Raw genomic sequence first — 15365 nt, 5'->3', positions numbered from 1 at the left:
TGCTGCAAATCTTTTACAGCTCATTTATAACACTGTTTGTAGTAAACAGCAGGTCTTTGGCCCTGTCATATACCGGCTGATAATACGAGGAGATTGGTTTGGAGCTGTTTTATGCATTTGCATCCTACATATTCACGTTTGGCCGTTTTGGGAATAAGGCGTAATCTATTATGAGACCTTTTACTGTAAATAGAAATGAGCTCTTAAATCAATTCCTGTGTTTGAATATGCTTGCTTGCAGAATTGTATGAGAAATATGTGCAAATCGTAAAGAGAACAAAGAAAAGCTGGTAAAGCAATGCAATTGACTTGTAATGTTTACCAACACCGGAGTAAATATTTTTGTGGTTTTGGTTAGTTGTGTTTATTAACCGGCGGAATACTTGATTCTGATTGGCTAATCCAGTCACGTGTCCACAGGGGTGCTCCTGGGTGGCAGCTGCCACCCCAAAAATGAACTTTGCCACCTCAGTTGCCACCCTAATGCTGACCAAACAGTGATGACTTGGGTCCTTATGTATGTACAAATAGGTGTAAATTGGATTAGGTTTATGGAGAATTGCTAATATTCTTATAGAGAAGCCTTTTGATCACAGCGTATATCCTCAGGCAGGAGCAGCAGTTTAACTGGAGAAACACGTTTTCTTTCGAATCAGCTGAAGAGAAATGTAAGTGAGAATGTAAATATCCATGCATCACATATACCAAAGCAATGTTGTTTACTGTTACAATAAAAGCTTGTGATCCATATGGAATGCGCCCCACTGTTCAGATACTTGTGATACGCATTAACTGCAAGTGTATCTGTCATAGTGAAAGACCGTTCTAAATGCTATCTCTTTCCCTCTCTCTATCTCGACGTGTTTATTATGAAAGCGTATTATCGTATAGTCTATTTCTCTATTTAAATCACTGCTTAAAGCAAATTGTAAAGTACTAGTGTTGTGTAGCAGCTAACGCTGTTAGCTGCTAATTCGACACACAAATGAGGCCTCAACTTGTCTGTACTGTGCGTTAAAAATAAATAAATGCGTTTAAAATAAATAGTGTGTGCTGCTGGACAAGAAAGAGGCGCAAATAAAATGCTCTTTGAGCATACTTGAAAGTGAAGACTAAATCTGTCAATCCAATCTCGAGAGATGCTTCTGTCATAAACAGAGCAGATTTTCTTGACTGCACGTTTGTGTATATATTCATTTTATAAATGTGTCTGTTTTTATACATATGATGTAGCCTGGAAGATTTTTTTTAATCGACAGTCTTCACTGATTGACGATTGGCTCGTTTTACTGGAAGGCAGTGGCGCATCTTGTTAATATGAATATCTTTGTTTACATGCATACACATTCTGACATGTTTGTTAACATGTCTTTGTTTGTTAAAATTAAAAATCAGTGTAACTGTCACAGTATTCATAAACTTTGAAAATATATTTTTACTTGGAGGCCGGCATTTTTTTTTCGTGTCAAAATCAGTGATGTCAAAAGGTTGCAACCTATCCATGTTCTCTTTCACAACAGCGAAGCACACAAGTTTTTCAAGTTTAACTTGCAGTAAAACATAAGATCAGATATATAAACACACAGGGACAGTAGGTGGCGGTATGTCCTCTTGACACAAGCCAGCCTGCCTGCCATAATAGAAGAACGCGTTCAGTATCAGTAAGCGTCTGTTCAAGGTAAGTGTGCATTAAATCATCGCTTTAAACTACCGCCTTTAAGACTATTTAAGACATCACCATCCACCATATTCGTATACTTTATACATTATGAGAACATACTGATAAACACAATAATAAGATGCTTGCGGTTTGGTTATTTATTCTGGTTATTTATTCTTAGAGCTCATATGAATGTTAGCCCCCGTCAGCTAATGACCGAGGACAAAAACGTTTGGCTACGTCAAAATCTGGATAAAATGCATTGTATAATGGCTAAAACATTGTGAATACAATAAACCCAAATGATTTTGTTTATTAATATGCATGTTTATATTGTTTCTGACAAACAATCTTAAAATGTATGAAAATACACCAAATAGCGTCTTTATTTTATTTATTATTTTATATATATATATATATATATATATATATATATATATATATACACATACATACACTCACCTTTAGGATTATTAGGAGCACCTGTTCAATTTCTCATAATGCAATTATCTAATCAACCAATCACATGGCAGTTGCTTCAATGCATTTAGGGGTGTGGTCCTGGTCAGACAATCTCCTGAACTCCAAACTGAATGTCAGAATGAGAAAGAAATGTGATTTAAGCAATTTTGAGCAGGGCATGTTTGTTGTGCCAGACGGTCTGAGTATTTCACAATCTGCTCAGTTACTGGGATTTTCACGCACAAACATTTCTAGGGTTTACAAAGAATGGTGTGAAAAGGGAAAAACATCCAGTATGTGGCAGTCCTGTGGGTGAAAATGCCTTGTTGATGCTAGAGGTCAGAGGAGAATGGGTCGACTGATTCAAACTGCTAGAAGAGCAACTTTGACTGAAATATCCACTCGTTACAACTGAGGTATGCAGCAAAGTACAACACGCACAACCTTGAGGCAGATGGGCTACAACAGCAAAAGACTCCCCCGGGTACCACTCATCTCCACTACAAATAGGAAAAAGAGGCTACAATTTGCACGATCTCGGCAAAATTGGACAGTTGAAGGCTGGAAAAATGTTGCCTGGTCTGATGAGTCTCAATTGAGACATTCAGAGTCAGAATTTGGCGTAGACAGAATGAGAACATGGATCCATCATGCCTTGTTACCACTGTGCAGGCTGGTGGTGGTGGTGTAATGGTGTGGGGGATGTTTTCTTGGCACACTTTAGGCCCCTTAGTGCCAATTGGACATCGTTTAAATGCCACGGCCTACCTGAGCATTGTTTCTGACCATGTCCATCCCTATATGACCACCATGTACCCATCCTCTGATGGCTACTTCCAGCAGGATAATGCACGATGTCACAAAGCTTGAATCATTTCAAATTGGTTTCTTGAACTTGACAATGAGTTTACTGCATTAAAATGGCCCCCACAGTCACCAGATCTCAACCCAATAGAGCATCTTTAAGATGTGGTGGAACGGGAGCTTCGTGCCCTGGATGTGCATCCCACAAATCTCCAGTAACTGCAAGACGCTATCCTATCAATATGGGCCAACATTTCTAAAGAATGCTTTCAGCACCTTGTTGAATCAATGCCACGTAGAATTAAGGCAGTTCTGAAGGCGAAAGGGGGTCAAACACAGTATTAGTATGGTGTTCCTAATAATCCTTTAGGTGAGTGTATATTGTCCTACTATCCATATATTTCCTGAAGAACTGATTAGTGTGTGTCTGTGTTTAGTTTGGCTGCCTAGCTGTGCGTGCAACCAGTTTACGTCATCAGAAAAGAACATGGCGGCCTCCTCAGGTTACAATGAGTATTACATTTTGGTTTTCTTTTCAGAACTGAAAATATTCGATGTGTTTCTAATGACAAATGCTTGTAGTGTAAGGCTATTAAAACGCATTAAGCAATACATCTCTCTATACCCCCGGTCCCTTGAAGCACCTGGTTAATCGTGGGTCATTTTTGTGCTGGAATAACAGTTTAATGAAATCTCTTGATTTGTTCAATTCTTTGATCCCATACAGATGAAAAAAGTAAAATGGAAAAGTGTTTTTGTTTTGTTTTGTTGAGAAACTTTCTGATATTGACATCCAGGGCAACAGAGTGCATACAACGTTAAAGCAAAGTGTTCGCGTAAGACTCTAAAGACCGTCTGTTCCTTTCTTTAGAAATATTCTTTTAATGCTTGACTCTCCTATATTGCATGTGTGGTTTGGTGCTGCGAGACCTCATAGAAATGTTATCTGCATTTAATGCCTATAATGCCTACCTTTTTCCTTGAACTATGAAACTGGTTATTGAACACAAAACTAGGCAAATTTTATCCAGAAACCATTCGTCATGACATCATCTTTTTGGGGGAGATATTTTATATGCCCAAAAGATTTTTATTGGATAGGAAATGCACAGTTTTGCATCTATTTAATTTCATCAATTGTTACGCCTTTTTGAAGTTCTCATAGTCTGATATATGACAGCCGAGATGAATTTGAGACTATCTACAAGCGACCCAATTGAAACGGACGTCCGAGAGCAATTAAAAAATGTCTCATATAGCCTTTGATGCACAGTTCTCATCAGACCTCGTGTTGAATAGTGAGCATTAAAGAGATGGAGGACAGTAGAGCTCAGCTGGAAAACAGGGGGTAGTCATAGCCACGGTCCTTCAACACGGGCGGTAATTGAAGACGGAGATTAAGAAAAGATGTGTGCATGGAAAGTTGGAGACTTAAGTACTTCTTTTTTGCCGCTAATACAGACTACAATACCCAGAGTCTCTTCCTGCTGCTCATTTGAGCTGAATCATTCTCGAAAAGCTCTTTGAGGCTGGCATGGAAAATTGAAGGGGCTTCACTGGTGTCTGAGTGCTCTGTATGTAAGCTGGTGTCAATGACGTTGGGCTGGGAAATTGAATCCGGCACAATCCTGTCTGACAGTTTTTCTGAAATGACATTGCTTTTGTTCATTCAGACTTTACAAGAAAATGCGTTCCACTGTTCTTATGCAGCGGAGTCTGAGACCGCTATTGAAAATGCAGTATGTTGTACTGATGATTATTAGATCTACTTCCTGATGTTGCTTTGCTTAAACCTATACCCGGTTTATTCGGTGGGGGAAATGCAATTGTTTTTCAAAACACAGGTATTTATCTGAAGAATGTGTTTTATGTCTCTAGATCCTGGCAAACATCATCATTTTCATATGTGGGAACCTGGCAGGAGCGTATCATAAACATCTGATGGAGCTGGCGCTAAAGCAGACGTACCAGGACACCTGCAACTGTATCAAATCACCCATCAAGCTGGAGTTTGAGAAGCGACAGCAGGTCGAGTATCGGTCTTCTTTACCTCCTCTCTCTTCTGACGGGATGATTTATCAGGTTCTTTGGGGTTTATATTCAGAGTGTTGGAGACGCATGTATGTTTGTAAAACTTTGAGATCCGTTTTTTCTCTTGAATGCAGATGGTGACATCACACTTGTGAATGAGGGGCTAGTAACGCTCTCTCTCTCTCTCTCTCTCTCGCTCTGATATTAGATCATTAGTTTGTCGGTAACTCAATGGTGCCCTCTGTCGGTTGGGCATCCCAACAAGGCGACACGTTCACTTCTGGTGGTTTCAAACGATATTTCAGAGGCAAAACAAAATTTCCTCGTGTTCTACTCAACCTCAAGGCATCCTGACTGAATATGATTTTCTTCTTGAAGAATAATGCAGTCGGAGATATAATGCCAGATATAATTTACTTCCAAGCGGTTAATGTCTAGCTGCCGTTATCCCCCGGCTGCGGGAGATCCTGAGGCTTGTTTTTTGTAAAATTTTGCCTCTGTAAAATCGCTTTCACCTCACTTCTGGTTCCTTTTTTTTTTCATAAATACTTTAATAAATATTCGTCAATTATATGTTCATTTCACATTTTAATGTTTGTTGGAAATGTTGTGTTGGTTCTATGTCATTCTTACACTTGTGTAGCGTTAAAAAACTAAAACAGGAAGTGCTTCTGGACCAGTTGCAAAATGGTACATAGGGGCTTGCTAAAGCTCCAGTGACTTGACCGCTGTTGACTGGTCATTGGCGGTTGCGGTTGAACATCCTACCATATTAACCATATGTTTGACCTTCATGGGTCACCATTTGAGTTCGTTCAAACCTCCAGGGTTTCCTCTTTTTTCTTCTTCTTGCTATCAAGTGGAAACTAGGATGGTTCTCTGATGTCGACGCTCCGATTCCAGTTTAGGCCTCTCAGGTTGGAGGTTATAAATTGTGCTCTCCGCTGCTTAGGGGTCTCGGCTACGAGTGCGGCGATTTGCACTTCTGTGGTGCTGTTCAGCTTGAGATCCCAGATTTATTGTGCGCAGTATTAATTAGTAAATTAAGGATAATAAGACATTTGTCACAGCATAAATGAATCTATATGGCTTTCATGGCGATGCTAATAAAATTATCAGCAGTTGAAAATGATTTTTTATGAGTTCATTACGGTTGCTAAGGGAAAATGTAGCAGACCTAGTGGGCGATTAACCTTCTCCTCCACGTTGAAAGAGTCGAGCTATCACGAGCCTTCATAATGACCCTCCAGACCATCCTTGTTAAATCTCATTACACTCATTCACACTTCATGCCTGCTGGGAAACCTGTGAAATATGAAAATTAAATATGATAATCGTAGTTGTACCTTTTCAAGAACGCCCGCCGTAAAATTTTCACTCCCAGATGCAGGTGAAATATAATTCGCTTTGACTCGTGGGTTTTCACATTTCCTCCCAGAGCATAGGTGTGAAAAATCTGAGCTTAAATATCATTCGCTTTATGGGCTTTGCAGCGAGGGAATTCTAATACGGGTGAGATAATGTGCGGCGGGAGTTATTTTAGCGGATTAAGCAGATTTGGTCGATGTTAAATATTCATTCTTAAGGGTGTATTGTGAAATGTACACTGGGGTTGTGCAGATATAACACTAAAGCGCTGTTCCACAATGTAATGAACTGCTTTATGAAAAGTGACCAATTTGCAAGTCTCTATATAGACAGCGATACTGTCAGCACACACACATATGTTTTGAAAAAAATGTATGCATTTTTCAACAAGTTCAAGTCTTAAATGAATGCAAAGAGTAGTGAAAAAGGCGCATTAGGTCTGCTTGGAGCGCCAGCTCTTAAAGGGGCCACGCTCTTAAACATGCTGCTGTGACTCCTGTCACTAATGTTATTCAAGGATGAAGAAAAAATGAAGAAATCAATGTGATTTTGTAACTTTAATGAGGATTCTTCTGCATTTCATGTATTTGGCAGTAAAGTGTATGAGATCTTTATTTATTTTCTGTATATTTACTACCTTTTAGACAGGTATTATGATGGGTTTGGTGTGTAGAAATGCTTTTATATTTAAAAATGACATCAGTTGCAAAGCCAACAATATAAGAATGTTGGCTTTTATTCATAAAATGACGCTGTTAAAGAAATGTGTTGATTCAACATTAATCTGGAGATAAAATATATGATTTTTTCAATTATTAGAATGTAAAAGTATACTTAAAAACATAAAAGCTGTGTGTGATTAGTTAGTAATTTTTTTAATAGATTAACAGCACCAAAATAGACACGTTAAACAAAATAAAATGTACGTTTAACTTCACTATACGAGCGTGATTAATCCTAGTTAATCGCTGGAAAAAGCTGTGATTAATTGCGATTAAGAATAGCAACCGTGATTATTCGTGATTAAAAATGTACATATATATATATCTATGTTTATATATTTATGTTAGCTAATGCATGAACTAATTGTTAACAAATAGCACCTTTTTTGCCTCCGCACCAAAGCCAAGTGGGTTGCATGGCGACAAGTTGCACAATAGCACTGTGGGTAAAATGAATTTGGACTCTCGGTCCTTTCCTGACTGTTATTCTCTCTTGCCCAATATCATTTTCTGTCCTCTATTCATTGTACTATTTCAGCTATAGATAATGTACTGCTGTAAAAGGCCGAAAGTAATTGAAAAAAACTGCCTTTGTCCTTTTTATAGATGGAAATTTTGATTTCTTTTGACCTGATCCTCTGTGTTTCACGGATGAAAAAGAGCCCTGCGTGTTTAAAACAGCATGAGGGTGTCATTTATGACTATACTGTTCCTTTAAAATTCAGACCACTGGGTTCGGGAACCAAGCGTAAGTCACGCATCAATGGACGTCTTTAAAATGTACGCCTCTCAGTTTGATTGATTCCGAGACTGTGTGCTGTGTTTGATGCAACATCGACGCATAAGAGTCTGCGGCACACACCGAGGATCATATCATGTCAAGTAACATGCTCGCTGTGATGTGTGTTGTGCTGCAGGAACGTCTGCTCCTCTCTCTGCTTCCCGCGCACATCGCTCGAGTCATGAAAGCAGAAATCATACAGCGGCTTCAGGGGCCAAAGTTTGGACAGGTGGAAAACACCAACAACTTCCATAATTTGTACGTGCAACGTCACACCAACGTCAGGTGCGTTTTATCTCACTTTTTATTGCAATCACCATCCACCACCAAATGACTGTTCTCATCACCGCTTATCACTCTCATTACCAATCGTAATGAAGCCAAATGACCCCTCCTTATGAAGCAGAGGCTATAAAAAGACATTCATATGCTCATATTTGATTGTCAATGATCTTGAGTGCCTTTCTCGAGCACATTCTTACCTTTTATTTTAGGCCACAGGCAACCTATCTGCCTTCCCCTATAGAATAAGGGACGGTGCTGTTGGCACATGTTTAAATGTTTACAATCAAAATATGCCGTCGGTTGCACCTTATTTTTTAAAAGCAGTTAAATGAATGTTATGATAATAATCCTACTACATACCCAGGTCAAATGTTTAGGTTTATGGTTTTAGGTAACTATAATAAACCAATGCATATAATCTAAGGCCTTACTCTTGAAAGTCTGATATTAATAATAAAAGATATAATTATTCAAATGTTCACCACTGTATACTGTATGTGGCATCTCGAGATGTTGGCCAGGAGAATATTTCTGCAATTCCTAGGCAACGTGTGACTACACTAAAGATATAAGCAGTTTTTAGTCCCAGCATAATTCCCATATTTCCATTTGTGTTATTATATAGTTTCCATAGGTGGAAAAATATGAGTCAGATTATTGAGTGAACATCGTATATCATGTGTATTGTATATCTTTTTTTAATTTCTAGCGATATGTTTGTCCTCGCTCCCTTGATAAAATCTTGTCATTCGTGTTAAATTCTGAGAGATTTTTCCTGATCATTCTGGGGTTTAACTCGTCTTGGTTTGGGGATAACGTTAGCGGTTAGCTATCAGTAAAAAGTCTTTCCTGAAAACATCAATTTTTCATACTTGATATGTTCACTTACAGCATTTTGTATGCTGATATTGTTGGATTTACCCGATTGGCCACCGATTGCTCACCCGGAGAGCTGGTCCATATGTTGAATGAACTGTTTGGCAAATTTGATCAGATTGCCAAGGTAAGGGGACAATGAAGCAATTCAGCTTGACATTACAATTCTGCTTCATTTATTGAAACGGATGTGTAGTGTACGGAAGCCGTAAAGTGCAAACAAAACAACCGCACAACAAATCTAAAAGCCAAAAAACTAATCCCCGAATCACAATTACAAATCTGAAAACACATTAACAAACCATAAAGCACAACAACAATTCCAGAATCAAAATAACAAGTCAGAAAACACAACGACAAATGTTTGCGATTTGTTGTTTTGTTTGGCACTTTACGGCTTCCGTAGTAGTGCATTTTATTTAACTTTTCAAATACTGATTATTTTATATGTAAACAAAATGTTTTCGGCATTCTTTAAAACTACTACTTTTGTGTTCCTTTTCGTTGAAGACTTGATCATTTTTGTGTTTCAGGAAAATGAATGTATGAGAATAAAGATTCTCGGGGACTGTTATTACTGTGTATCTGGCCTCCCAGAGTCCTTGCCAAACCATGCCAAAAACTGTGTGAAGATGGGCCTAGACATGTGTGAAGCTATTAAGTGAGTTATGCACACGCTCTTCATTCAACTTTATTTCCATCTTCTGGGTTCCTTGAGTTTGCCAGATCTTTGGTCGCTGATCTGTACTATTTTTGTAATTTAATGAATTATTTACCAAACTGGTCTCTGAGGAACAGCCCTGTTGGCACTTGTCATTACTGACGCATGCAGCTGTTTGTGATTCTCTATATTATGAGCATTATTCATTTAATTGTAAAATCTTGGGTGTTCAGTAGATTACTGATAGCATGATCTACTGGGCCTGAATTTATTTTGCTATTCAAGTGACATTTATTTTATAAATACATTGATTTATATATAGTATATATGTTTAAATGTGCAATTAAATATATGTCACATTAGTTTAGTTTAAGTATTTTAAATGCACCTGTCCGTCATTGCTGCATATTCTGACGTTAATCTATATATGTAAATAATTCGACACTGTAAAAAAAATGTCTTTGCAGATTTTGTTCTGCAATTTTTCTTAAGAATTTTCAGGGAAAATATACAAAAGATATTTTACTGGGTAACATATTTTTGGTATTTTTTAAATATGCTCAAGAAACTTGTAGAAACATTTTGCGGAAAAACTTTACAAAGAAGATAAAACATGTTATGTTACTGTATTTTTACAGTTTCTTTTTTACTAGAACAACAGGGAAATCATTTTGTATATCTTCATATTCTAAAATATTTGATGGTTTATTTTACTTTACTTAAAAGAATGCATGGCATAAAATGAATTATGTTTTATTGTAAACGGTTGGTGTGGCACGCCTGGAATATGATGGAATATGAAGATTGTAGTCCTCTGTATGGAGAGGCTGACTGGTCCCGGCCCACCACTACTGTGAGAGACACGGTACCCGTCCGTCCTGATAATAAGTCGGAGGTCACAGAGGTCAGACTGCGGGAAATGACAGCCGCTCGGTCTAGACGAGAGAGAGCTGTCTTTTCTTATATCCGAACTGCTCTGCAGAAGCCTGGAAGAATCCTATCTTTAAATTAGTAGTTGCTGCTAAATTGTGATGGAGGAAAACATGCTGTGAATTTCTGTTTAAAGATAGAAATCCATTATGGTTGGAAGCAAATAGTAGAGTGTTAACAGTGATGTTATAAAAATTGATGGAAAATACTTAATAATATTACCCGTGTTTGGAGTGTAAGATCTAAATCACAACTAAGACACACTAGTGCAGATTCCCTTATTGTATGTGTATAGTGATACAGAATTTGCAATAAAACGCCATTTATTTTATTATACTACATGTAGTGTTTTGACAGCAAAAAGCAACAAAGCCAACCTGGGTCCAGTTAACTTACCTGCTTAGTTCAGAATGCGTCTAAACAACTAGTCATACTGACTAGCAAATATTTAGGACTTATCGGTCTTTTCATATTTCAGTTAGCCCAATTTACCTTTTTATTTAACTGATTTAGTTAAATCAAATCTTGAAGAAAAAAAATGATAACTTACTTCTTACACTAGTCTAAGCAGATCTTATGGGGAAATTATTATTACAAGGTGGTGATTTTGTATGAATTTGTATCATTTGAAATGTAAAAGAAATAGGAAATAATATAAAAAAGCAAGACTGAACCCCAACCCCAAACCATGCAAATTAATACAAATTAGCCTCCACTAAAAAGATTCATGAATTACCATGAGATTGTGCTGAACAATACGCAGACCATCACCACTTGAACACTAAACAGTCTGCAACGGAAGATCCAGGGTGCAGAACGAAAACTTGGTTGCTTTAAGTTAAACTTTAGTGTGTTTGTGATTCAAATAAAAAACTTCAAGAGAAAATGTACCATATGGTACAATATCGTCTTCACCTTTTTTGTTACAAATGTGAAAAAAAACTGCAAAATAATACTTTTTTATAGTGATTGTGAGTAAAAAAGATAAATTATTTGTTAAGACCATGTTTGTTAAGACTTTTGTTCTTTCAAACAACATTCAAAAGGTCACACATTTGAAAAGGTCAGAGCCATATCTCTTGTCCAAATGTTTTTGTAATCGCCCTGCAGCATAGGGTTCACTCAATACTCTGATATTTGTGTATACTGATATGATATGTGCGTTCATACAGTGATCTCTTCTCTGTATGAATATAGGAAAGTACGGGATGCCACAGGTGTGGATATAAACATGCGAGTGGGTGTTCACTCTGGCAATGTTCTCTGCGGTGTGATTGGCCTCCAGAAATGGCAGTATGATGTATGGTCACATGATGTGACTTTGGCCAATCACATGGAAGCTGGAGGTGTACCTGGGTAAGCTCTGTTCATTCATAATGTTAAATAAGTGTTTAATTAAAGTGTAATGTAAATCTTAAAGGTCCACAGAATGTGTCTGTTTTGGATGTGAGGAGAAACGCGCTGTTTTGGTGTGTGTCTCTTTAAGTGCAAATAAACTTCTAGTCCCCGCCTCCTTCCAGCAGCAAAAATGCATGCAGGGCCAAAGCCACTAGATAAAAAGCCTGCAATCTTTTTTTAGCCAATAAAGCGTAACAGCTAATAATAATGACTTTGCTTCGGGGGAACGCAAAAAAGGAGACCAGAGGTGAGAGTTGTTACTCTTTCAGCAATTGGAGGCGTTACAGACCCTTCTATCTCCCTATAAGAAGAGTATCTCTGGCAGGGCTGTGAGCCTGTGCTTCCAACGACAAAACAAGAAGGAAGGGTCACATAAAGCGAACGAGAAACACTTCTGTGTCTCGTCTTTAAACAACAAACACAAGCAAACAAACTCCTAACAAATGCGTCGCATTTTGTGAAAGTACACATGACAAACCTGTCGCTTATTTACAAACCATAGACATTGCTTTCTAGAAGTGAAAGTACACATGACAAACCTGTCGCTTATTTACAAACCATAGACATTGCTTTCTAGAAGTGAAAGTACACATGACAAACCTGTCGCTTATTTACAAACCATAGACATTGCTTTCTAGAAGTGAAAGTACACATGACAAACCTGTCGCTTATTTACAAACCATACACATTGCTTTCTAGAAGTGAAAGTACACATGACAAACCTGTCGCTTATTTACAAACCATAGACATTGCTTTCTAGAAGTGAAAGTACACATAAAAGTACACATGTCAAACCTGTCGCTTATTTACAACCCATACACATTGCTTTCTAGAAGTGAAAGTACACATGACAAACCTGTCGCTTATTTACAAACCATACACATTGCTATCTAGAAGTGAAAGTACACATGTCAAACCTTTCGCTTATTTACAAACCATACACATTGCTATCTAGAAGTGAAAGTACACATGAAAGTACACGTCAAACCTGTCGCTTATTTACAACCCATACACATTGCTTTCTAGAAGTGAAAGTACACATGAGAAACCTGTCGCTTATTTACAACCCATACACATTGCTTTCTAGAAGTGAAAGTACACATGACAAACCTGTCGCTTATTTACAAACCATACACATTGCTATCTAGAAGTGAAAGTACACATGACAAACCTGTCGCTTATTTACAAACCATACACATTGCTTTCTAGAAGTGAAAGTACACATGAGAAACCTGTCGCTTATTTACAAACCATACACATTGCTATCTAGAAGTGAAAGTACACATGTCAAACCTTTCGCTTATTTACAAACCATACACATTGCTATCTAGAAGTGAAAGTACACATGAAAGTACACGTCAAACCTGTCGCTTATTTACAACCCATACACATTGCTTTCTAGAAGTGAAAGTACACATGAGAAACCTGTCGCTTATTTACAAACCATACACATTGCTTTCTAGAAGTGAAAGTACACATGAAAGTACACATGAGAAACCTGTCGCTTATTTACAAACCATACACATTGCTTTCTAGAAGTGAAAGTACACATGAAAGTACACATGAGAAACCTGTCGCTTATTTACAAACCATACACATTGCTTTCTAGAAGTGAAAGTACACATGAAAGTACACATGAGAAACCTGTCGCTTATTTACAAACCATACACATTGCTATCTAGAAGTGAAAGTACACATGAAAGTACACATGAGAAACCTGTCGCTTATTTAAAAACCATACACATTGCTATCTAGAAGTGAAAGTACACATGTCAAACCTGTCGCTTATTTACAACCCATACACATTGCTTTCTAGAAGTGAAAGTACACATGAGAAACCTGTCGCTTATTTACAACCCATACACATTGCTTTCTAGAAGTGAAAGACACATGAAAGTACACATGAGAAACCTGTCGCTTATTTACAAACCATACACATTGCTTTCTAGAAGTGAAAGTACACATGAAAGTACACATGAGAAACCTGTCGCTTATTTACAAACCATACACATTGCTTTCTAGAAGTGAAAGTACACATGAGAAACCTGTCGCTTATTTACAAACCATACACATTGCTTTCTAGAAGTGAAAGTACACATGAAAGTACACATGAGAAACCTGTCGCTTATTTACAAACCATACACATTGCTTTCTAGAAGTGAAAGTACACATGAAAGTACACATGAGAAACCTGTCGCTTATTTACAAACCATACACATTGCTTTCTAGAAGTGAAAGTACACATGAGAAACCTGTCGCTTATTTACAAACCATACACATTGCTTTCTAGAAGTGAAAGTACACATGAAAGTACACATGAGAAACCTGTCGCTTATTTACAAACCATACACATTGCTTTCTAGAAGTGAAAGTACATATGAAAGTACACATGAGAAACCTGTCGCTTATTTACAAACCATACACATTGCTTTCTAGAAGTGAAAGTACACATGAAAGTACACATGAGAAACCTGTCGCTTATTTAAAAACCATACACATTGCTATCTAGAAGTGAAAGTACACATGTCAAACCTGTCGCTTATTTACAACCCATACACATTGCTTTCTAGAAGTGAAAGTACACATGAGAAACCTGTCGCTTATTTACAACCCATACACATTGCTTTCTAGAAGTGAAAGACACATGAAAGTACACATGAGAAACCTGTCGCTTATTTACAAACCATACACATTGCTTTCTAGAAGTGAAAGTACACATGAAAGTACACATGAGAAACCTGTCGCTTATTTACAAACCATACACATTGCTTTCTAGAAGTGAAAGTACACATGAGAAACCTGTCGCTTATTTACAAACCATACACATTGCTTTCTAGAAGTGAAAGTACACATGAAAGTACACATGAGAAACCTGTCGCTTATTTACAAACCATACACATTGCTTTCTAGAAGTGAAAGTACACATGAAAGTACACATGAGAAACCTGTCGCTTATTTACAAACCATACACATTGCTTTCTAGAAGTGAAAGTACACATAAAAGTACACATGTCAAACCTGTCGCTTATTTACAACCCATACACATTGCTTTCTAGAAGTGAAAGTAACCATGAAAGTACACATGAGAAACCTGTCGCTTATTTACAAACCATACACATTGCTTTCTAGAAGTGAAAGTACACATGAAAGTACACATGAGAAACCTGTCGCTTATTTACAACCCATACACATTGCTTTCTAGAAGTGAAAGTACACATGAAAGTACACATGAGAAACCTGTCGCTTATTTACAACCCATACACATTGCTTTCTAGAAGTGAAAGTACACATAAAAGTACACATGTCAAACCTGTCGCTTATTTACAAACCATACACATTGCTTTCTAGAAGTGAAAGTACACATGAAAGTACACATGAGAAACCTGT

The 15365-nt window shown here is 37.5% G+C and overlaps 1 protein-coding gene across 3 annotated transcripts in view; it reads left to right on the top strand.

Moving 5' to 3' along the window:
* The window catches only part of adcy2a (adenylate cyclase 2a), a gene marked incomplete at its 5' end in the record, with an annotated part of 95200 nt that overhangs the window by 59338 nt on the left and 20497 nt on the right, over positions 1-15365 (top strand). For 2 of the 3 annotated variants that reach the window (XM_079470160.1, XM_079470161.1), the window contains 5 exons: positions 4805-4954; positions 7965-8113; positions 9005-9116; positions 9523-9650; positions 11778-11936. In XM_079470160.1, the coding sequence (XP_079326286.1) occupies positions 4805-4954; positions 7965-8113; positions 9005-9116; positions 9523-9650; positions 11778-11936 (698 nt within the window). Of the gene's footprint in view, positions 1-3704; positions 3763-4804; positions 4955-7964; positions 8114-9004; positions 9117-9522; positions 9651-11777; positions 11937-15365 lie in introns of those variants that run through there. The other variant, XM_079470162.1, reaches the window with a different exon arrangement.

The sequence above is a fragment of the Barbatula barbatula genome (assembly GCF_947034865.1).
Source record: "Barbatula barbatula genome assembly, chromosome: 12".
In the NCBI taxonomy this organism is placed as follows: domain Eukaryota; kingdom Metazoa; phylum Chordata; class Actinopteri; order Cypriniformes; family Nemacheilidae; genus Barbatula; species Barbatula barbatula.
Note: the sequence above shows the minus strand (reverse complement) of the source record. Positions and strands in the feature narration are given on the sequence as shown.